This window comes from Pyrgilauda ruficollis, unplaced genomic scaffold, assembly GCF_017590135.1.
Source record: "Pyrgilauda ruficollis isolate IOZ18807 unplaced genomic scaffold, ASM1759013v1 scaffold130, whole genome shotgun sequence".
Classification (NCBI taxonomy): Eukaryota; Metazoa; Chordata; class Aves; order Passeriformes; family Passeridae; genus Pyrgilauda; species Pyrgilauda ruficollis.
In genome coordinates, this window is record NW_024511433.1 from 236,111 (window position 1) to 260,437 (window position 24,327).

A 24,327-nucleotide genomic window follows, 5' to 3' on the forward strand; every position below is an offset into this window, starting at 1 on the left:
CATGCTATTTATTAATTAAAACTTATTCTCATACAGCTATGTTTAAAACAGAAAACAGACTTAAATTGTACACGAAAACAAAGTAATTTTTAAGGCAAAGCAATATAAAACAAGAGTTACAGCTGCTCCTCAGCTATAAACTCAGGCCAGTGTGCTACCACATGTATTGTATTTGTTCTGAGCTCTCTACAGTATTCTGGGATAGATGTGTATTTGAAGTGAAATTTGATTTTTTTATTTTTGGTGGTTTGTTTTTCAGTCTACACAGAGTACACAGTATTTAACAGCTTCAGAAAAGTCTTAAAAGTCAGGCTTCTTTCTATATTGTTTTTGTCTCTAGTGGCATTATGGCATTGTCTTATGATCCTGGGTAAGCTGCTATCCTGTCTAAGGCTTGGTTTCTGTACTGGAATAATAGACTGTTTAAGTAGCTGGTAGAAAGTCCTTTCTAACTTGAGGAGCAGAGGGGTTGAACCATAGTGGTTTTTGTCCTTAGTGGTTAGGTGTTCTATCAATAGGTGGTACTATTACCAGTTTCCTGCTTTGGCCTCCTTACACCCCTATAACCCATAACTTAGGATCTGAGTCCTTTTCTGTTGACCATTATCAATTTTCTTGACTGAACTATACTTTTTTTTCTTGATGAAAACCAGAAAGTTATTTAGTTTGGTTTTTTTTTTTTTTTTTTTTTTTAATTTTTATTTTTAAAGTACTGTCTTTATGCTTCTGAAAGAGTCAGTTTCTTAATTTCATTGAAGCTTGTGGAGAGAAAAATGTTTTCTAGTTTTATCATTCTTGTATAATTTCCTGGAAAATACAGGCTAGCACAGGGACTTGGCAGACTTGTCCTTTGGTGTGATTGACTTTAGCATCTATGCAGAATACACTCTAGATTGTTCTGTGCTTTTGGGTGGGATGGGCTATGCACTATTATTTTCACTAACCAAGATGTAATCAAGTTAGAGAAACTCAAAGCAGAATTATGATTAAAAATTCAACTGCTTTTATTAGTTATGTAAATTTTCTTTAAAGCATCTTCTAATTCATAAGCTGTGGGCCTACTGTTATTAAAGCTATGCTCAAAATGAGGGGGACCAGGCTTGGAACATCTTCACTGGGTCCCTTTATGTGGTCTACATGCTTTAGTGGATTTTATAAAATGTAAACTTCCTTATTTTTATAACAAATTGAAGTTTGAATGGTGCATTGATTGCAGAGCAGCTGACAGGCTGCAGGCTGACCTGCTGAAGTTCTTCCTGCTGTCCTGTTCCTATAGTTGTGCACAAGGTCAGTCTGAGATGGTGTCTTTCCCTTATCTGTGGTCTTGACTAAACTCCCTAACCATCTTGTACTGGCCTTGGTGGTTAAGATATATCGTGATACATAGTTTTCCTTCTGGTATGCTTAGTTATGTGGTGGCCACTGCTTGTTACGTAGTTCTGCTATTCATCCTGCCTACAGATAAATGCAGTATAACATACATTAGTTTGTAACTGTAAATTGTATAGCTGCAAGAAATTTTGGAATTTCTTGTGTTTGAGCTGTGTCCATGGGAGAAGCTTTTTGCCACCCTTTCCTATCTTTCATCTAGAGATTACTGTCACTGTAGGATGCAGGGCATGTATTGCTATTCACAGTACAAGGTCTTTGGCATGGCTTTATTCTGTTAATGATTTTAGCTGAATTTAGCTATTGGATTGGTAAGAGATTAACGAAGATGTGGCACTCTTTTGCTTTTCTAAGTCAACTACAATATTTACTAGAAGAGGGGAGATGCTAGATTAAAAAGAATTTGTGTGTAAATTATCTTGGCAGATGGTAAGATTTTGTATTTCCACTTCTTTTTATTCACTAAGGCCAGGAAGATAATTTTGTGGAAGCCTTGTGGTTCTGTTGTTGTGTACTTCATTTGTGCGTGAGCTGTACCTTAATAATGCTTGAATATAATATCAGATTAATGATGAAAAAAGAATTTGAACTGTATTTTTAAAAAAAATTATATTAAAAATTTTATTGCTCACATGCTTACCTGGATTTTGTCCTTTCAGCATTTATGATTCAAAAAACAAACTTATTTTTGTTGTTAAGATCTGCATATGGTACAGCACACATGAGTAGATCTGTGGATTAAGAAATCACTATTTTTAGGTGGTTTACTTTTTTTTTTTTTTTTTTGTTTTTGTTTTTGTTTTGTTTTTTTTTAATCCTGAAAGTAAAATAAATATTAAATTAAATTGAATAATTGAATCTTCAACTTTGCTGATAAACTTCCACAAGAAAAGGAAGCTGCTATATTCTGGATCTGTAGTTGTGTTCTATGGATTTTGTCCATCAGATCTGAGACATAGGAAGTTGCTCTATTTGAGTGGTCGTAGGCAGTTTGAATGGTAATTTTGACAAGAGAAAAGCACATCTGTCCTGGAGTCCAGAATAATTTGAGGGAAATGCATTGTATACAAATACTTAACATTTGTAGAGTGTGATACTGTTCACTGACTCAGACCACTGGCAGTTCTGAGAGTTGATGTCAGTGGTTCTGTACCAACTGATTGTAATCTAAATTTGTGTTTTATAGCTTGAAACAGTTGGATGGCAGCTTAATCTTCAAATGGCAGAGTCCATGCAAGCAAAGCTGAAGTCTCCTCAAGCTGTGCTAGAGCTGGGAGTGAGCAATGAAGATTCAAAGGTAAGGAATATGTAAGTCAGCAGAATTGGAATGAATTGTGGTGATGGCCTTATGTTAAAGCTCTGTTAAAGGCATCCATTGGAACTCTTAAGTGTTGTTGTTCTTGTCATTATTTTAGTTTTTGTATTTTATATAGGTTATAGTAAACACTTGGAATTGTGAAATACTGATATAGTAGCATAAATATTCAGCAGACTGAGAGCTGTGTTACCAGCTCTTTGGACTGTAACAGGAGAGATAGGGAATATGGTTATTTTAGATCTCTAAAGTTTTTTGTAGATAGTTTATTTTTATCATGTAGCATGTGATTGTAGTTCTTATGCTTTTAATACATAGTAGGTTGCAGCCTTCTGCCATGTGTGTAGTTATGTAAGACATTGCTCATCGCTTACAACTTTTCTGTGCTAATGGTGTATATATTTGAATGATGACACTATGTGAGGCCACAGAAACCCAGTATTTGGGGATTTTAAGGTAGAGTTTTAAGTTCAAGGATTCTAATGACTTGGTGGCATATCAGAACCCAAACTCACTAAAGGACATAATTTTTTATTCATAAAATCTGTGTCTTTGGTTAGCCAGTGTGTTTCAAATTAGACACATGATTTGCTTTTAACCTTATCATGCTATGGAAATTGGAATTTAGTTCTGTGGTGTCTGTCAGAATGTTTGACTGTGTCAGTGTTTACCTATGAAAAATTCAGTATAAGGAGTTTGAGGGGGGAAACCAGAACTCAGTGCTGCTTTAGCATTGCATTTAATTCAGTAATTTTACTAATGTGAGTGGAATTTCTGATTTGTGGTGAAGTAAAAGAGAATACACAGCTTATGTTTGTGATTTGCACTAAGACTTGCAGCAGTTATATTTTTTTCAGCGTTTCATTGCTGCAGATACAGGAACTGGACAAAATTTTATGCACAAGCCACATTGGCGAGCATTGAATACAGATTCAGTTCTTAATGGTAAAACTATTAAAAATATAGATGGAAAAATGTCACTTTAATGTAAGACAGAAAGTTCTGTTTATTGTACAAACAGAATTCAGATAGTGGACTTTTTCTACTATTTCCTCTCTTATGTCTTTTTGTGGATATGTTTAGATACCAAGATCAGAATTACTTTGAGATAATTACAAGCTCAGAATAAACTTGTGGTGGACATTTAGATGAAACAATGCAACAAGAAAACTGATGCTCTCACGGTACAGACACTAAAATTTAAAAATCTGGATTGGTGTGATGATATCTACAGGATTATGTCCTAGTACATAAGATTGACTAATATTTACTTAGTGTGGGTAATTTTTCTGCTCTATCTTTCATCTTTGTGATCTCTTGGAGCATTAAGTATTGTGTCTGAAAATCGTAGCTACTGAATACTTCTTCTTTTCCTCTGTGAAATTATGTATGTGCCTTTTGTGCAGAAATGTGGTGTGAATTTAAAATGTATATTCTTAATGATTGGTTTATTTTTTCACTTTTTTTCATAATTCATGAATGTAATGATTTTTTTCAGGAATTACACAAAATGATGTTACAGAAGAGCTTTTATGGTCTGGCTCATTAGGGGGCAGTAGTGCTCTTTGTCACCCTGGTTCTTTGCTTTTTTTGAGATAATACTCAGAATCAATTCTGAAGTCAGTCATTGTGGGAAGTGTTTAAATGTTTACATTTCTAATCTGTATATGACAATAGAAGTTTCTTTTGTGTATAGAAAAAAAACAAAGCCTATTAATAAAAAAACCATACTGAGCAAGGTATATGAAATGGGCTATAATTTTCACTTTTGCTAACTAAAATTAATAATACCAATACATTTTTGTTTACTATGAATCACACTGCTTAAAGAACACTTAAACTGTTCTTATTCACAAGATAACATTTAAAATTAGTATTTAAATTATCTCGTCAGGAGGTAATCATAAAACCTGTGGCTATATGGATGTTACTTGTGTGTTGAGAAATAAAAAGAAATTATATGCTGTATAAATATTTACAGCATATACATTTTGTCAGCTTCAGATGAAATGCAGAGTCCCAGAGGAATAAATCCATCGCAATGCAAAAATAAGGTGTTCTTTATTTCTTTCAGGTGGTTCAAGCTGCTAGTGACATTTGTATTTCCCAGGAAATAAACTGCTTGTGACTACCAAGAGTTGTGATCAGAGCTCATGATTTTTGTTAAGCTGTTTTTACTGGGTTTTGTTACAGATTTGCTGTTTGCTTGTACTCAGACATGGAATTATGCTTGTGTTAACCCCAGTGTGAGCAGGGGGTGGATCAGGTGGGCTGCCAGACACAGCCTTCCAGCCCAAGTTGTCCTGTGATCTAGGCTGCTTTGGTTGCTGCTGGCATTTTGTATCAGAAAGAGAAAAAAGAAGTTTCCAATTAAAAATCCAATTAACAGTGTTTTATTACAATGATTATTTTTTCAAATGTTTAATTCATCTCAGAATCTGAGGGAAGTGAAATGTCAAAGAACGAGACATATGAAACAAACTGGTAGAATAGGAAACGTATTTTTGATTTGCAAGATCCCTTTGCTTCCCTTATAACATTTTGATGAGTTTAGGTGGCATTTGAGAAGTAACGTGTAACTTATCCACTGTGTAGAGGGGTTTTTTTTAATAGTAAATTTGTTTTCAGATTTTTGGGCTGTTGATTGCAACATGACAATCTGGAGATTCTGTACAGGGTATCATTGTTTTTATGGCTATAGGTTCAATTGACCAGTAGAAGGAGCACAAATTAACAATCCTGACAATCTGTGTTGCTAATTTAGATTTTTGATTTGCAAACAAAGACTGATGCCAGGAAGTACTGTGTTTTTTTAGTATTTCTTTCTTCCAGTAATCTATTTGGTAACTATGCACATAGACACACACTCTCACATTCCTTCCCACTGTTAGTAGCAGTAATTCCTTAGGCTATCTAGTCACAGACTTTTTTAAACTACTGTGATAATTTTTTATAACAATAGGAGAAGCCACACAAATAAATAAATAAATAAATAATATCAAAGCGTGTAGAAAGATTGAAGGGCTTCAGAAATGTCACACAACTGGTGCTGAATATCTTCACAAGGAATATGGGAAGTAGGAGTGTGTTCTTAAAGAGTTGTTGCTATTACTCATCATTAGGAAGATCCAGTAAGGCGCATTACTATATAAGGTATTTGTTACTGTGTATTTTCACACATGATCTGTAGTTACCATTTATGCTGAAAATCGTTAGGATAAATAAATTATTCTTGCCCAGTGTTGTCTCTCGATAGTTATCCAATTTTGTTCTGTAAATCCATTCCACAGATTTTATTAGATTCAGCTATCTAATTGCAGTTTGTCCTATGGAAAGCTTTGCTCTTTTCTTGTTTTCCTTCTCCTTATTTAATCTGTGAATTTATTCTTAACCATAAAGAACTTCTTGGGAGAGCTCTATTTTTAGAGAGCTATGTAGATATTCCTTGTGAAAAATCACTATTTTTGCTTCTTTTGTTCCTTCTTTATAGATGTATATGAAACATTTTTACAGGATTTTGTCTGCTAGTGCAAGATAAAAAATAACTGATAATTGTGCTGGTTTGTTGTATCTGCTAGTATACTTTTGGCAAATAATACTTTTGGCAAAAGACAGATAATATTATCTTGATTTACTTTTATTTCCTTTTAAATAATTTCCCCTAACATCAAGATGCTTTATCAGGGGAATGTAACACATGAGAGACTGCAACAAATTAGGAGAGATGGGTAATCACTAACCAAATTAATTTTAATCAGGACAAATGCCAGATTCAGCACCTGGGATGGGGCAACCTTGGATGTACGGGCAGACTAATGAATGAGATGCTGGATGGCAGTTCTGTGACAAGTGATGTGGAGGTTGATGGCAAGTTGAATGTGAGCCAGCAGTGCCCTGGCAGCCAGGAGGGCCAAACTTGTCCTGGGGAGCATCAGAGACAGCATCACCAGCTGGGCAAGGGAGGGGATTGTCCTCTGCTCTGCTCTGGGGTGGCCTCCCCTGGAGTGCTGGTTGCTGTTTTGAGCGCCACAATATAAAATAGATACTAAGTTATTAGAGACTGTCCATGGGAGTGCAGCAAAGATGAAGAGTCTAGAGGTGAAGTGATGTGAGCTGCAGCTGAGATGAATAGATGAGCTCTATTCAGCCTGGAGAAGGAGAGACTGAGGAGACATCTCGTTGCAGTCCAGAGCTTCTTTGTGAGGGGAGAGGAGGGGCAGACACTGCTCTCTTCTCTGTGGTGACAGTGACAGAACCTGACTGAACATCATGAAGCCGTGTCAAGGGAGATTTTGGCTGGATATTAATAAGAGGTGGTTCACCCAGGGGGTGGCTGGGCCCTGGAACAGGCTCCCAGCGAAGTGGTCACAGCACCAGGCCTGACAGAGCTCAGTAAGCTTTTGGACAATGTTCCCAGGCACATGGTCTGATTCCTGGGGCTCTGAAGGGCCAGGAGTTGGAGCTGGACTTTGATGATCCTTATGGGTCACTTCCAGCTCAGGATGTTCTATGATTCTATGAAAATCAAACTGCAGTCTGATTACGTTTGAAACTGAGGTGATACTACATATTCATCATTCTACAGAGGAAGTAGAAATCTGGAAATCTGGAATTATTATCTTTTACTTGTTAAAATAACAGCATATATATTGGGCTTTTTTTTTTTTCTCCTGTTTTTTACAGACTTTCTATATATTTCTGAACAGTGAACAAAATTTATAATTTTTTGCTCTGTTTACTTCAATAAGTACGCCATTCTGCTTTCGGAGTTTGCCATTGTGATCACTTTTCCCATCTCTTAGAAAAAAACCCAGAGTAAAGTAAATGAGAACTCTTCTATCAGAGCTACATCAGTAGCTGCACATTGATCAATGTGTAAGGAAAAATGGTGGTATGTCCCCTTCCACCTCAGTTTAGCCTTTGTTTTTCTCTGAAAAGAATTTGTGGAGCGGCACAACAGTGGTGGATGCTAGTAATACGATCCCACTTCTGAGATGTAGGAAGTGGCAGAATTGAGCATGTTCTCCTTTCATTTGTCATTTCAGTCCTTGCCTTTGGGGATGATGCATTTATGTGCTTTTTTTTTTTTTTTTTTTCCCAGAATAGAGGAGTAATGTTTATTTGTAGGGCCTTCAAAAGAAAGGACACTTGAAAGTAATAATGCTGAACTATGATGAGGTCCAAAGATGAAACAATTGTAAATTCCTTCCAACGTTCATCAGTTCCCTCTCAAGCACTTTCTTTTATGATGAGAACATCACCTTTTTCCTTCTCACAGCACAAACAGCCTTGTATGTACACCCTGGAACTGAGCTTAGTTTTCTCATCAAGCATATTTGTAAGCCTCTAACAATTGCAAAAAGAAAGTCGGACAGGCCTTGGATGAGTGCAAAAATATTTAAGGATTAGATTGAGAGAAAAGTTTTCTTCATTCCTATTCAGAGGAATTAATTGGAGTCCTGGATAGCCTCAGTCAGCACAGTCCTGGTTCAAGGTTTTTCTGTGCTTCTGAACAGGCAATGTTGCTGCTTTTGGCAAGGTGTACATCATTAAATGATTTTTGTTTGGAATATTAAAGCCCAGTAAGTAGTGCTGCTGTTAGGAAAGAAGAAAGTTCCCTAAGAGGAGATTTCAGAATATGAGAAAGGTCCTCATATTTTTAGGAGTGGTAGTAAGAATGACAGTATAATCTTGAGTGTGTGGAAAAATTCAGAAAAATGAGACTGCGATGTATAACTTGATTCCAACAGTCAAATTGCTACGGAAAGATGACAGAAATTTAATTGCTCCACCGTGAGTGATGGAAATTCTGCACTTATGATGAAGAGCAAATCTTGCATTAGACTGTTTAGTTTTGATCTATCGTAGCTATTACCTCTGATTAAATCCATTTAAATAGAGGAAAAAATGAAGCTGCAGTCCAGAATTTTTAAAATGCTGAGAGGACTTTATTTTCTTACTAGCATAGAAATGGATGCCCATATAACTTGTGTTCTGTAAGTTTGGAGTAGTTTGACATTTTTCCTAGTAACCATTTGTCAGATGGTGTCGCTCTAGGAGTATGCTCTCACCTCTGGGAATTCTACTGCAGCATGTACTTATTATCTGACTTCATTTGTGATTTTACATTATTTAATTATCCTGCTTATAGTAAGGATCTCTTTTCGGTATACTTACATTGCTTTCATCTGGCTATATGCAAAATTTATGAATACAGACTCTATCACATAAATTTACAAGCCCTGTAACTGGTTACAGCCTCTACACGTGCTCTGTTCATGGCAGAACATTCTTAGGACTTTCTCCTTGTTTCTTTGTGTCTTGGAACTAAAGAAGAAGATGGTGCCAGTTGACTGTTTATAGTTGGTTGCAAGCCTTGGGCAGCCTCAGCTTACAGTTAGAAATGAATCTCTTGTTTTGTGCAGGAGTAAATTTAATTGTCTGTAATGTGTAGCTGTACTGTTGTCAGTCCCAATAAACAGCTGAAAAGTAGTTCAAATACTGAAATTTAAACTTGGTGACCCATTTCATTGCCAGGCAGAGTTGAACTTTAGGGTGTTGAGGGAGTTTGAAAAACAGAAAGATCTGGTGAGCCTTTCTTATTTAATGCAGTTGTTTGTAACTTCTTTTTTCTTAGAAAACTTTTTTCCTGTTTGCCCCAAACTGGTTTTGTAGGCTTGGTACTTCAGTCTTTTCAGATGAAGACAAATCCCTGGGATTCATGACAAATTCTCAAGCATTTATATACTTTATTGCCTATTAGTCTCAGAAACTATGCAGTGCCTTAACAGATGAACTGTTGCTTTTATTTGTATGTAGCAATAGAAGATAACCCTATTTGTTCAGTACCTTTGCTATGCTTTTGCAGAACTTCTGAACATTATTTTTCCCTTTGCTTTTACTGAGACAATAAGCTCTGTGGTACCTTCACACATATGTTAAAAACCATAATCTCTCCCATGTCTGTTTCTTACCAGCTTTATGGTAGAAAGATAAGATAGTCTAAGAAATGGGTGAGGTTAGGGAGAGATGAATGTGAAAGTTGGACTTGCTCTAACAGCAAATCTAAAGTTACCAATATTGCTCTTCTGCCTTTTTCTCTGTCACACTGATGATGACTGCTGCCTTTGAGAATTGAAGGCGGAGGCAGAAGTGGACAAGGTATAACAAAAAGAATGGCAGCAGAGCTGGTGAGGGGTCTGGAGTCTGATGAGAAGGGGCTGAGGGATCTGGGGATGTTCAACCTGGAGCAAAGGAGGTCAAGGGGACACCTGATGGCTCTCTACGACTGCCTGAAAGAAAGTCATAGCCAGGTAGGAGTCAGTCTCTTCTCCCAGGCAAGATAGGATGAGAAGAAATTGTCTCAATTTGCACCAAGGGAGGTTTAGATTGGATATTAGGAAAAATACCTTCACTTAGAGGGTAGGCAGACATTGCATATGAATCTGCTTAATTTGGGTTAAGAAATTACAGATTCTGTTACTGTGTAAAATAAGTAAAGGAAAAGTACTGTGCAGCCCAAAGGAGAAAACCTGATCTGTATCAGAGCATTTGCATCTTTCCAGGGTCAGGCCCCACAGCTTACTTTGAGCCCACTTTGGGGCTGTGCATCCTGTACCTAGTCATGTTTTCTCCTCCGTACACAATCTGTCACTTGTCTTGTGGAAAGATATGTGCTTGTCTTTTCTTCCTGATAGTGTCAATGCTCATATCAGAAGAGGCTGTGGAAACAGTTGAATGGATGACAAGGAGCAGCTGCCAACCCAGTTCAGTACCGTGCAGATCACACCTTGCTTTTGTGTCATGTACCTTTAAAAAACATTATGGTGAGGAGGACCATTTCCAGTTACTCTATTGGTTCATACCTTGCCAGCAGTTCTGTCTTGCTTAGACTATTGCAAACTAATTAGGTGTTTTATGTGACAGGCATCTCACCGGGTCTGCTCAGAGCAGTACAGAAAGAGCCCACACTTCTTCATTTGCATTCAGTTTACATTTCTGTTCACCATTGTAATTCTCTCCTGTGCTTTACTTTTTCGTTGTCAGCTCTTTAAATTCATTGTTTTGTGAGTTTTGGTACAAAATGGTACTGTCAAGGAAAAGTAATCTTGTGGTAATGAGTTTCAAACCAAGCATCTTTGGGGGTTAATAGCATGGTATTGAATTTAAAAGCAATTTTATTGCCCACTTTGTCGAATTGCTGGACTTGCATTCCTGCTCATTTGCTAATTTTTCAGTCAGTTTGTAACTAATGTAATTGCCAAATCTGGCTTTCTGGAGAAATAGTATGTCTGTTCTTGAAAGAGTAGAAAGTTAGCATCTCCTGTGTTGCTAACATCATGTCCTGCAATAAAATGCAGTACATGCTGTCAAACAGTATCAACGCTGAGCATTTGACATCAAACAGGTGTCTAACAATGTTGTGACACCCTTTCCAGTTCCTCTCCAGGTGGAAGAAGGTAGGTCATCACCTCAATCATATGCAGAGGAGACAATTTTCACTTGTCTTGTTTCCTGTTGTTTACCAGTGATGGGAGTCTGGTATCTGAAACTCTGTAGAATCTCAGTTTGTGCCACTTGGCTTTGTCTGAATTTTTAACAAACTTTATAAGCTACTATGACAAGTGACCTTTTTCACTGGTTGAAATACATGAAATATGACCACAACCCACAGCATGACCTTCAGCTGAGAAAATCTTGTTCAGTGTGATTGTATAAAATTACTACTAATGAAATAAAACATATTTCTAGAAGTGCATGCTCAGTGGCAAGACAGCAAGAGAAAGAGGTTTTAAGGGAGAGAGAAAAAACATTTTTTTTTCCATATTGAGACAGATCCTGTTACTAAGAATACATTTGGAAGCCTTGGAGTAATGAATGGATAATACAAAAGGCGAAAGAGAGCCAAAGCTACTGAAAATGCTTGTCTCTCTTTTTTAGTAATGTGTGATTTTTGTATTACCTCTGGTGCATAGAGGCAGGCAGCAAACTTTTAACAAGGTTAAAAATACTAGATTATTTCTCTGTCCTCTTTTGCAATGTCAACAGAAACAAGAAGTTGGGAGATACCTGTGCTTGGAAATAAGTCATGTTATGAGACTGGGAATTTGACAGCAAAACAACTTGCCAATATGTAGATTACTATGGAGCTCTACTACTACTACTTCTCTCCTGTTGGTGTGCAGTTCTTTGATTAGGTACTTCAGCACTAAAGGGTTGACTTGTCTGCTTCATGACATGGAGTAATGTATTAAAGAATCATAGAATCCTTAAGGCAGGAAAAGACCTTCAAGATCATCAAATCCAACCAGTGACAGCGTTTCTAACCCGTATCCCCAATGCCACATCCACGTGCTGTTTGAACATTTTGGGAATGGTGATTCCACCATTTCTGTAGGCAGCCCATTCCGATGCCTGATCATGTCAGTGAAGAAGTTTTTCCTGATATCTTTAGGAGAGTCACAGGCTTAAGCTTCTGGAGGATGGACACATTTCCTTAGGGGCTCCCAACAGGCAATTTAGATGTGCCATCATACCTAGTAGTTCTGGAAGTTTTGCAGGCTGGAACTGAGTGTAGCATTCAGTAACTGCACACAGGAGTTAAATTTCATGTCATCTTTACTCCTCTCTTCTGAATCCTAAATAAAGGAATTTCAAAATCTACACACGTGAAAGCAAATATATATTTTGTTCAGGAACAAGTGCATTTTCAGGCAAACACTGCCTGAAAATACCTGAACTCACTACTGGAAAGTAAGTGCCTTTTATTAGAGGATCTTAAGAATATTCAGGAGGAGAAGGTTTATTTGAAGATGCAGTTAGAGGGGAAGAAAACCTTCTGTAGATTCTGGAAGGTCCTTCTGACTACAGAGAAACAATTCCTGAGCTGTTTTGCTACCTTGTTGTTATTTCTAGATGACTTTGCCACTTCACATTCCCATTCCTTCTTCTTTTTTGTCATCTCATCTTCATAGGAACAGATGCATTGTTCTCCTATAAAAGAAACAGATTCCTTAACATTTTTGAAATTCCTCAAGCATCAGGGTTGTCATTCAAGTGGGCCAGAATTCCTCAGTTTGATGCTATGTCTAATAAATTCTGTACAAACTCTGAAGGACTGCCACATATAACTAGTAGCTTTTTTTAATGGTTGTTTCTGTTTCTTTTATTATTGAATAATGGTTAAGTAATATATCATTATAATGCTTTATTAGATTGGCTTCCTTTGTTGTTGAGGCCTTAGAGCCCTTCTTATGCTGTAGGGTATCTTTTGCTCCAAAAGGATGTAAAGCACAGTGTTATATAAATGTAAGATGTTTAGGCAGTTTTTACACAGTTTCAGAGGTCCTGGGTGGTAGTATATTCCTGTCTGTATTTTTGAATCCAGGCTCTTGAGTGAGCGTTTTATTTTCCTCTTTCTGAATTTGTATCCCATTTAGTGAAAACGAAAGTCTTTCTTGTGAGGACCGAAATGGGTTGGTAATAATACCGATGAAATGAAGAAAAGCCAGGTTTTAGTATTGAAATTGATTTCTTTGATGTCTTTCCAAGTGCGGATGTATTTGAGACACCATACAGGAGGAAAAGGTAAACCTTTTCAGGAGAGCTACTTTGCTGTAGTAGCAAGGAGCTGTTCTGTTAGAGTGCTTTAATTTGCCAAGGGTACTGTAGCCAGGTGGAGTCAGGTAAGCTGGCACAGTGATGTTGAAAATGGTATTACACAGAGCAGAAGTGCATGAAATAGATATGGGGAGGTGGAGGTGGTAAGGGCAGTGAAGAGCACAGAAATGCAAGAAAATAGTGTTCACTGAGAGCTACCTGAAGTTGAGTTGAGCCTGAAAATGTTTTTTGGAGTAAAACTGAAGATAATTATCATGGAGGAAAATTATGCACTCTGAGAAGGGTTATGCAGCATGATGCAGTGCTTTTTTTTTTCAAGCACTGAACGGTCATTCTGAAAAGCTCTTGAAAATTCAACTCAATCATAATTTGATTTTACTTTTTTAGTGAAATTGGTTTAAAATTCACATTACCATTTCAAACTGCAATTGTATGCTTTTGTGGCCTTCAGGAAGTCACAAAGCACTTGAAACCATGCTTGACTTTGCAGTTGAGGCCTTTGATGCTTGTCTAGGATGATGGTATAAGTAAGTTGTGTTTGCTACTTTCAGAAGAGAAGAACATTTTTCTCAGGGACTGCATTCCAAGGGTGAGCCACAGACCAACAGCAGATCTTTTGAGGAAGTGTGGAAGTAGTAAGACAGAAGAAGGATATGACAATAAAAAACTCCAAAACCCCCCCAAAATTATCCAAAAAAGGCGTCTAATATGTCTGTTCTTTATGGATAAACAGATGAAATATATTTGTTAATGCAGAGTATGTGAAGTGCAGTGCTGTAACTTAAGCACCACAGTGAGGCATCAGATTGTGGGTACTTGTTCTAAATTCCTTATTTCCTTCTTTGCAATAAAATAATTTGTTTTCAAAACATTCTAGTCCAACTTGACAGACTGCTTGCTTTTTGGAGTGATGTGGCTTTAGATGCTGGAAAAAGAAATAAAAAAGGGAATTCTGTTCATCCCACTGTTTTATGACGCAGTTCAGTCATGTGCTTCCATCATTGGCCTTTTTCCTTTTCCCTTTTTTCCTCTTTCTTTTTTTATAATAGAGATGGAAACAAAAATTGTAGACCAAACATGGATCAGCATATAAAACTGCAAAAATAGCCTTGCCTGTCAAAACCAAAATGCTGTTATTTTAGTATGTGTTTTTATATGCAGATAAGCACGTCCCATTTGCAGACTTACGTGAAATCAATACATGTTTAATTCTGTCAAAAAAGGTTGCAGGAGTAGGGCGAGTTTGAGTGTCAGGAAGACTGCACATTAATACCACTGGAAACAACATCCAGTAGCGTGCTGTTCTAGCAACAGGTTTGGAACAAATACAAAAGTAATCTGTCATTGTATTTGTACATGTGTTAATATCTTCACATTACCTCAGAGCTTGAAAAATTAAATTATTCTTTGGCTTTGTGGAGGCAAAGTTTTTTTTAAGAAAAGTACCTGTTTACATGGAATCACTGTTTCCTTATTTGCATCTAATTCCTAAGCTTCCCTTAGAGTACTCTCTTCAGTTAGAGATTTGAGGTTTCTTATGTGAGTGGTTTTTTTTGGTGTTTTGTTTGCTTGTTTTTAGAACTTTTTTTGTGGGGGTAGTTTGGGTTTGTGTTTGGGTTTTTTGGTTAAATAGTACTAGTATCCTTACTGAATGTAAAAGTGTTGAGAAGAAAGCCTTTGTGGCTAGAAAAGTGTCTTGTAGCTTGTGCCACAAAATGACTTCCAAGTTTAATTGACCTAAACTGTATAAAAATCACCATTCCATTTCTACCAATGGTTTCTCATAAAACTCCTGGATTTTTACGCAAACATGAAGTCATTATGAGCATTCTGAGTTAAGGTCAGAACTTTGATGTCATTAAACACCACACTCTTGGGCACTGTGGGGAGTGCGTAGTCCAGGTGCTGGAGATAATGCACCTTGGAGCAGAAGAGGGATTGATGCTGCTTCCTTCCTGCCTTGAATCTTAGTACAGGGAAAATCAGCTGCCTTCTCTCCACTTTCTGAAGTTGGTGTATAAAATAATGTAGAAGATGATGGCTGATAATTCCACAGGTGGGTGAACGCTCAACAGAAAATAAAAAAATCCAACATTTTCAGGGAGTATAAAATAGAAAATATAAAACAAAGAATATATAAAATGACACACCCATACTAGCAAAAAGATGGGTGAGGTGACCAAAAGAATTCTCCCTGTAATTTTTTTGATTGTAATAAAAGAATTTATTAACACAAATTTTATATCTATATGTGAAAGTAGTAAGGGACTGCTTGTGTGCTAGTGACAGTAAAATCTGTGTTGCTGTCAATTATCTTCCTCTGTCTGTGGCCTGCATGGCACGTGGAAACTACTTCAAAATGGGGCAGGAAATTCTAGACCAAGGAGGAGAAGATTACCTCTGGAACAAGCATCGAGGAAAATAGCCTATTGTGGTGGGTTCAGTTTCCTTGACTATTATTGTTAGAATGTTGGAGATGTTTTTAATCCTTAATGATGCTTAAGTGGTATTTTTTTGCATGTGAAAGTAGATACTTTTGTCAGCAATTGTCAAGTATCCTTCAAGGCTAGTACAAAAGCAGTAGAACAAACTGTGATTGTAAATAGAAACCTTGGAAATAAAAACAAAGCTAAATCCCTTTTTCCTTCTGGCAGTTGAGAATTGTGTTGATTCTCCCTCTAAATACATCCAACCCCTAAGTGTGTGGTTTTTTTTCTGTAGAGGGTGAATGAAGTTCACATTCTCATAGTTGCACCTATTTGTTTATAAAGCTGTGCTGCAAAATGGAGCCCTGAAATGAATTAGAAAATGAAACAAAAGTGATGGCCTGAAGGTTTTTAGAAATTATGAGACCTTATGTTTCTGGTGGGATCTACAGAAAAATTGTACTGGTACTGAAAGGAATAGACTGCACCACTTTGCAGGTGGTTGTGAGTTGTTAGCATGGAGTTGGGTGTGACATAGCAAAGAAAATACAGCTTTAAGCTGTGCCCTGTTTTTAGCTGTTAACACTTCTTTTTCACAAAATAGCAGTCATCTCCCATATTTTAAAGGGCATTTAAAGACTATCATTCAGCTTTACAGATGTAGATAAAAGTGAGGCTCTTAAATATGTATGTTTGTCCCTTTAGTATTGCTACTAATGCAAAGATTAGGATGATTCAAACCTACTCTTTTCGGAGGCAGGAAAGATAAATTAATTGGATGGAATATGTTAAAGTTGAGGCATTGGCATTTCTTTTTGATGAAATCAGTTAGAAGGAGAGAAAACTAAGCATTTTTAAAATTCCCACAAATTGAAAAAGCAGGAAATTGCTTGGCACCTCTTTTTTTTTTTTTTTGTAATCATGTTGTCCTTGTTTATCTGAAGTGCTATTTGATTAGATTGTTTTTCTGCTATTAGTAGTGTTGTTCATACACTCAACCTTAAAATGACATAATTTTTACTCCAAACAATTCACTTTAAAAGATCTGTGTGTATAAACTTTTAGAGATGAACATATTTTGTGCTGCTTTAAAATAATAGCTGTTTTAAAATAATTTTCCATTGTGTCCAAACATAAGCCAAAGAATACAATAAGAATAATTTGATATTGGTACATAGAACTAAAAGGTACAGGTATGAAATAGCAATGGTAAGAAAGAAAAGCGTATGTGGCTGTAAACAGCATGCGTTATGAAAGAGAAAGCAGGAGAGGAAGAAGAATAGGAATTAAGGAAATGTCAACGTGGACCACATTTAAAGTAAATATTGGGCAAATTAGTAGTAGATAAGATAAAATGAAGCCAAAATGCTTTGGTTAAAGGATTAAGAGTGACATGAAATGTATGAAATTGATCAAGGCAGGAAATGAGTGGCTGAGAATCAAACTCCTCTTTGAGCTGCAGCAATTAGCCTACCCTTTGTTTTTGCAGCTAATAATCGGTGTGTATCTAAGGGAGCTAAAAAAATAATGGATGAGAAGGATATTGCTCATAATATATCCAGTGATTAAAAAAGAAAAAAGAAAAAGAAATTATAAAAGTGCCCGAGAAAAGCCAAAAAAGGGTTGCAGTGATCAGGGCAACTGCAACTGAAATGAAGAGATTCTTGTCTACGATTATGGTGATTATTATCAAAAGAATTTCAATGTATTCCTATAGTATTTTAAGTAACATTTTTGAGGAGGGGAAAAAAACTGAGAACATCACTGGCAATGGCTAAATATGGTTTGGAAGAAATGGTTTCAAACTTTGAAAAGTTTGAAATTTGAAATTTTCACACTGTGAAAGTGCTGTCCTCAACTAAGATGTGAGAAGTAGACATTTGTGGGGTATATGTTGAAAATTCACTGTAAAGCAAAATACTTGGACTTGCAGAGGTATCCCTGCTTTGAGCAGGGAATATGGGGATGGTTGGTCCAGATGGCTTCCTGAGGCCTGTTTTCAAGGTAAATTTTTCTTCAGTTATGCAGAGATTTCACTTATGAAAATGTAAATTGGATCTTAAAATGTAAATAGGATCTTCTAAAGAACCCTGGAAAAGAGGTTGAAGAGATTAATGCTAATTTTGTGTTTTATTTTCTCTGTTTTGCTTCAACAAGAATAGTGAGATAGAGTGTGTGGGTTCCAAAGATGAACATTTGTGGAAGGTGCCTAATTTGTTTTGACTCTTTCTAAAAACCATGTTGTACTGGTCAGTTGGTCACATTTTCCATTTTGAATTTCTTGTTAAGGTGTCCAACTGAATTTTCATTAGAAATGCTGCTTAATGGGAGATGTAAAAAAAAAAAAACCAGAAAAACAGCAACCTATAGCGTTGCAGATGAGTTCTTCCATTAAATTTATTCTCATTAAAAATCACTCAGTCTCTATTAGATAATGGAGAATAACAAGTAGCTCATAACCTGGCAGACTTGGGACCAATTTCAAACATATGATAGTTAGTGTAGCCTGGCATTATAGTAGTTATGTGAAACATGCACAATGAGGAGCAGTTTGACAAGAATGAGCACCTTAAGTGAAGTAAAATTTATCCTTTATCCTGTTTACAGGATAAAGGACCAAAGGCAATACTTGTTCTGTGCCTAGACTGCAAATTCTGTGGTATCCCATATTTAATGTTATGTGAAAATAGCATTTGGGTATATATTTATGGTTGCAATTACTCTGGGCATGGCTTGTAGTTTAAAAAACAAACAGCTTCAGACCTGGATTCTGATCTCTTGTGACTCTTTATGATTATGGACTTAGTTTATTTTTACTAGTGTAATACTAGGGCTTTAAGTTTGTTTAGTACCAATAACCAGAGTAGCATTTCAAAGAAACTTTTTTTTCTGTTTCTTCTATGAGTCTGTAATCTGATTCTGCATTTTACAGTGAATGAGGCGCGAAGGTTAAATATTAAAATTAATTAATTTTTTATCCCGGAAAATCTTCAACATTTTAAATGTTGACCTTAATTTTGCTGCATATTCCTTTCTAAACTCTGCAGTGTTCTGTGTGGAGAAAATACGTTGTTGTAATTGGTAACTTATATTATTAATTTCCCTTGGAAGGTCTGAAATTAGTGGTAGATTTGTTTTAACTTGTTACTTTGTGTGTAAATAAGATAAGCATGTGTAAATTCCTTGCAGCCATGATCCATTTTTGTTGTACTTAAAAATAGCAGATTTTTGCCACAATTGGAAAGGGTTCCTTCAGACTACTGCTAAAGGCAGTTATTGATTTTAGTCCAGCACTTTCATATTTCCTCATATCAGTGTTCTAGTCTGTTTACTGTTACACCTTGAATTCTCTCTGCTGCTTTCTTTAGATACTAATTTTAATGCTATGCTAATGCTCTCTAGAAAAAATGTGGAAATGCTGTGGAAGTTTTGGATTCTGCATAGCTTTGCCTCTCTTTTTCACAAGTAACAAACAGCAGCGTTCCTTATTTTAATCCACTGGCTGCTAAAATTGCATCTCGACCGTACTTCAGTGTGACAAGCTGCGCGCCCAGTTAACACCTGTGCCCAAGCTGGTGTGTGCCATGGGGTGGGTGGGCACACGCCTGTGCTGCGCTGCCAGCTCAGGGCTGCTCGGCAGACATGTCTGGTTGCTGAAGCCATCGGTGGGATGCGCAGTCCCAGAGCATCCTGTGGCACCTGGCACTGCACCTGTGCGTCCGCAGTGCCTCCACAAGCAGCTCAGGTGTCAGGAGTGTGCTAATGGGGTTTCCCTTAGAGGTGCAGCCAAAACATGTCACTTCTTTCAGTATGCTGCAAAACACCACCAGCTTGAGCATGGTGAGTGCGGGCAGAGAAGCTGGGCAGCTTGCTGGGGAATGTGGAATAATGCGTGGCTGCATTTCTGTGGCAATGATGGGTGGTGTATGTAGGATCACTTTTTAAACCTACTGAAGGTGTTTGTAAAAAAAAACTTACAAGTTGTAAAACAAATGTACGGTTGTTGGACTGAATTCACATTTAGTTTTCAGAAAGTGTAAGGAACAGAAAGATGGTAGTAAAATGTTACATTGCTATAGTTAATAAATAAAAGTTTTTAGAAAGTGTATTATAAAATAAAAAATATTGATTATTATATAACATGTATTGATTAGGCTGGGCTTGGATGCAGGATTTTGCTTGGTTTTTTTTTTTTTCTTTAACTGCAGTAATCTGCCAGTAGAAGGTGCTCATCCTAACATGCAATGCTTACTGGTGGTAAAGGTATGTTGTGCTTGTTACAATACATAGTGGCAATAGTAGTGCTGTTGCCTTCCTTACTTATTTATCCTAATAAAAATTATTTTTTATTTTAAGTAAAAAAAAAATCACATACTGAAATATGTGCCCTATATCTCTTATATCTCTTTGGTTACTGTTTATAGATTTATTTTATTGATTAAAATATAAAATTAAACTTTTCAAAAGTTTTGGAAATGCAAAATTAATCCTTTCTTTCTTTATCATACGAAATAACCTTTGCAGTGAAGGCGGAGTTGAGTTGTTTTTTTTTTTTTCTCTCTTAATACTCTTGTGAATTAATAATTGAATCATTTTTTTCTGAGAATGTATTTTTGCGTAAAGTCATAGATTCTAACGTTAAGTTTTCTATATTATTGCTATTTGTAAATGGTTAAAAGTAAAAAAAAAAAAAATCCCAAACCAGAAAAACCAACCTGAATTCTGTAATCTGAAACAGACTAATGCACAGAGGTAAAATATTAGCAAAAGGTCATGCTGCATTTTGGTGGTAAGTTCAGGAACAGAGCCCAAGCACTTTCTCCTGGGAAGCAGGATGTCTTAATTCTACTTCTTGTGAATAGAAGGGAACAACAGAGCCTCAACACAGTTTGACCCTGATTGGTCATTAAGTCAAAACAATTCATATGAAACCAACGAAACAGTCACCTGTTGGATAAACAATCTCCAACCACATTCCAAAGCAGCAATACACAGGAGAAGCAAACGAAGCAAATGAGATAATGTTTTCCTTTTTCTCTGAGGCTTCTCCGCTTCCCAGGAGAGAAATCCTGGGTAAAGGGATTTTTCCAGAAAATATGACTGCCACACAGACGTATATTTTAGTTTTTTCATGTGTATGAATGTAAGACTCTACACCTTTGTTTTCTTTTTTTTTTTGTTGGTTTTTGTTGTTGTTGTTGTTGTTTTTTGTTTGTTTTTTTTTTTTTTTTTTTTTTTTTTTTTTTTTTTTTTTTTTTTTTTTTTTTTTTTTTTTGTAGTAGTGGTAATGCAAAAGGTTAAGGAACATTTTACATCTGAAATTGTGTTTCTGATAAACTCCCATGTTCCCATAGCAATTTTAGTAACCACGCGCTATTTGACTGGAAGAGCAACTTGAGGATATTGCCTGGTTTCTCTCTACCTCCCATGGTAAACCTTCTGTTTGTTTTGTGAGTTTAGTAGTCAGAGGTGCATGGATAAAACTTGCCATCTCCTACTTAATGACATTTCACAGCCAGCAAGGCTGCCAAACTGCTATACAAGTTCCCTTTTTACTTCATTAAGCAGCACAGAGGAACAGAACACAACAATTATTTTCTACCATAATACCTCATGTTGACTGAAACATTTAAGTCTTAGAAATAGACCAGTACCATAAAATAAAAGGCTTAAATGGGAAATGGACATCTTCACAACTCCAAATAGGTCTAAGGGGAGAAAAAGTGCAGAGACCCAGGTTAAGAAAATTGAGCTTTTTCAGATGAGTGAAGCATGAATTGAAAATGGTGAGAAAATGTTAAGCTATGCTTGTCATAATATATTATATTAGAGATAAAATCTAAATTTTTTCTTTTGGCAAAACCACACTGAAGGAACAAAATGGAGCTAAGTGTTTCAGCTTTCCCTAGTGGCAACATTTGAACCGCTGTGACACTTAAAATGATCTGTGTGCTCTTTTGCAAAGAACATGATTGTATCAAAAGTTCTTTAGTAACTGACCAACCTGCATCTGTGATGCTCTAAGGGTAGAGCAACAGTAGTCTGATAATCCTCTTCAGATACCAAAATGGCTTGCAATATGAATTGTTTCCTTGTTGTTATGGAGTTTGTGATTTCATATGTGCATTTTGGTTTTCAACAGCTGTAATTAAAAAAAGAAAGAATACATATTTCCTTCTTTCTCCCTGTCCCTCTCCAATAACAAAAAATTGGCCCCCCATTCATCTGTAATAGTGGTTTTGACACATGGTGTTACGTTTGTTAAAAGGGAAATAGACTCAGTGCTTGTGTTGGCCTGCCTTCAGGGTTTTTTTCCTTGAAGCAGCAGATCAGACAAAATGTTCAAGAAGAGAAGATGAAAAGTGGACAGTAAAAAAGTGTTCTGTCTGCAGATCACTGTATCCATTTAAAACTTTTGTGGCCTTGGGAGTATCCTGCAAGTCAGTTAGAATAAAAGTTGATCTCCGCAGTATGTAATAGCAAATCGTTAGTACATATATGTGTCTCAAAAGTGTTTTTTCTGTTGTAGGTGGGCATACAGTTAATGGCTAGAGATAATGGTGGTGGTGGTGTTAACTGAGGTTGTGTCTTGCTGGGGACTTACTTTGCTTGTGAGTTCAGATATCACTGGAAATTGGGCAGTCATTGTGATTATGCATTTGCAGAAGAAAAATTGCCACTTCAATGGGCTTACAGGGTGATTGTTACAGCAGAGGATATATATATAATGGCTCCTTTTTTTTTTTTTTTTTGTCTTGCTCTCCTGTAAGGAGAGTAGGTTCTGGTGCTTTGTCCTTGTAACTTTTCATTGGCTGAAGACTTGTGTTACTACTTAATTTACATATTGATGGAAGCTCCCACCAGCTGCTTTCAGAGTTAAATCAGTAGCATGCAGATTACTTTGATAATACTACCTGAAAATACTCCAGAACATGCTGCTGTGGGATAGAACACACTGAATTAATCTTGCACTTGAAAATTAGTGCTCTACAATTCTGATTGTTTCTGTCCTTCAGACAAAGCAGGACAAACACAAAATAGGAGAACTGACTCTTACAGAAAGCAATTTTGAATTGTTGTCCCAAATTTCCGCTATTTCTTTATTTATGTTTGTTATTTTAACCTGCTTATCACTTTAAATTTAGGTGATGGTGTCTAAAGTAGTGTCTAGACTGTCAGATTGAGTTATTTTGATAAAATAATTTTAGCTCTGAAAATATGACACTTCATTGTCTGAGATTCTGTTACTTGTTCTGGCTTCATAAATTTTACCCTGATCATCTGGCCATTTCAGCTTATTTCTCCAACACAAACCTGAAATAATGAAAATACTGAATTATTTGAATTGAAAATGTAGAAATTGGGCTTTGTGCAGCAAGGTGAGCCATAACTTGATAAGTAATCAATTTCGCTAATTCTGCATTGAGTTAATTGTAGAGGAAACCACTGGGAATTCTCTTCTGTATTTTAGGATTTTCCCTGCATGATTTTCTGTAAGGAGTTGACAGAAATCGCTTTGTTAAGTAATGGGTTAATGTAATTAGTTGAGTAGACATAAGTTCTTCTTCTGCGTTTAAACTAATGAAACTGCAAAGAGGCTGATTGTATTCCCCTGCTGCAACAAGCAAAACCAGGAGATTTTTTGGTATGAAGAAAATATGTAAGTGCAAAAGCTCATTTCTGTTACTATAATAAAGGCATTACAGATGCAAACTCCTCATTAGTATGATACTCCATAAAGCATGCAGGTCTATACAAGTCTGTAATATGTGCTGACTGACCCAGTGATACCTTGGAGGACTCATGCAGTGTCCCAGAGCTGTGGTGGATAGAGTGGAAGAAGACACAAGCAATGAAGAGCAAAAGGGAGCAAGTTTTTTGAACAGATGATGTACAAAGCTTCTCCTGTTAAAATACTGGGCATCATTTGCCTACTGTGTGTCTTAATCATCTGCAAAATACTCAGTCATGCTTCTTAAGAAAACTGAAAGATGCCAAACCAGAACCAGACCTACCACTGAGCTTCTGGTTTATTTTTATTTTCTGGCTTCAGGAGGTTAAAAAAAATCACCTACTTCTGCACCAGGAAAGGAACCTATAGAAACAAGTATGCAAGAGCCAGTATAATAAGGGTTCGCAGTGCAGTCTGTTAAGTAACATGAGAGATCAGACTGAAAATGTTAAACTTTTTAAATAGAACTTTTAATATTCCATTGTCTTCTTAATTAGACTGTGAATCAGGAGTTGTTTGAATTATCACTAGTGGTTTTATAGAAAAAGTATGAGCTGATGCCTTATTAGTGTTACTGTGGTGGTTGACAAATCTGGAAGCACCAAGGACAAGTTGTAGAACCCCATTCATTATTAAAGACAAACTTAGTAGTTCGTAGGATACTATGAATGCACTACCAGTCAGTTTCCTTTGTTGTTAAGCTCAAGTGTATCCATTGTGAGTGTTAGAAGTGCCTTGGCTCTGATTAACTTAGCCTGTAGGGAAAGAGCTGTAAGGTAAGAGGAACAAGTACACAAGTGGTTCCTTACAGTTGCCAAGTTTTTCTCTAAGCGCTAAAGCTTGTT

The 24,327-nt window shown here is 36.5% G+C and overlaps 1 protein-coding gene across 2 annotated transcripts in view; it reads left to right on the forward strand.

Moving 5' to 3' along the window:
- The window catches only part of COMMD10 (COMM domain containing 10), a 107,880-nt gene that overhangs the window by 20,634 nt on the left and 62,919 nt on the right, over nucleotides 1-24,327 (forward strand). For both annotated transcript variants that reach the window (XM_041459103.1, XM_041459104.1), the window contains one exon: nucleotides 2,576-2,686. In XM_041459103.1, the coding sequence (XP_041315037.1) occupies nucleotides 2,576-2,686 (111 nt within the window). The remainder of the gene's footprint in view (nucleotides 1-2,575; nucleotides 2,687-24,327) is intronic.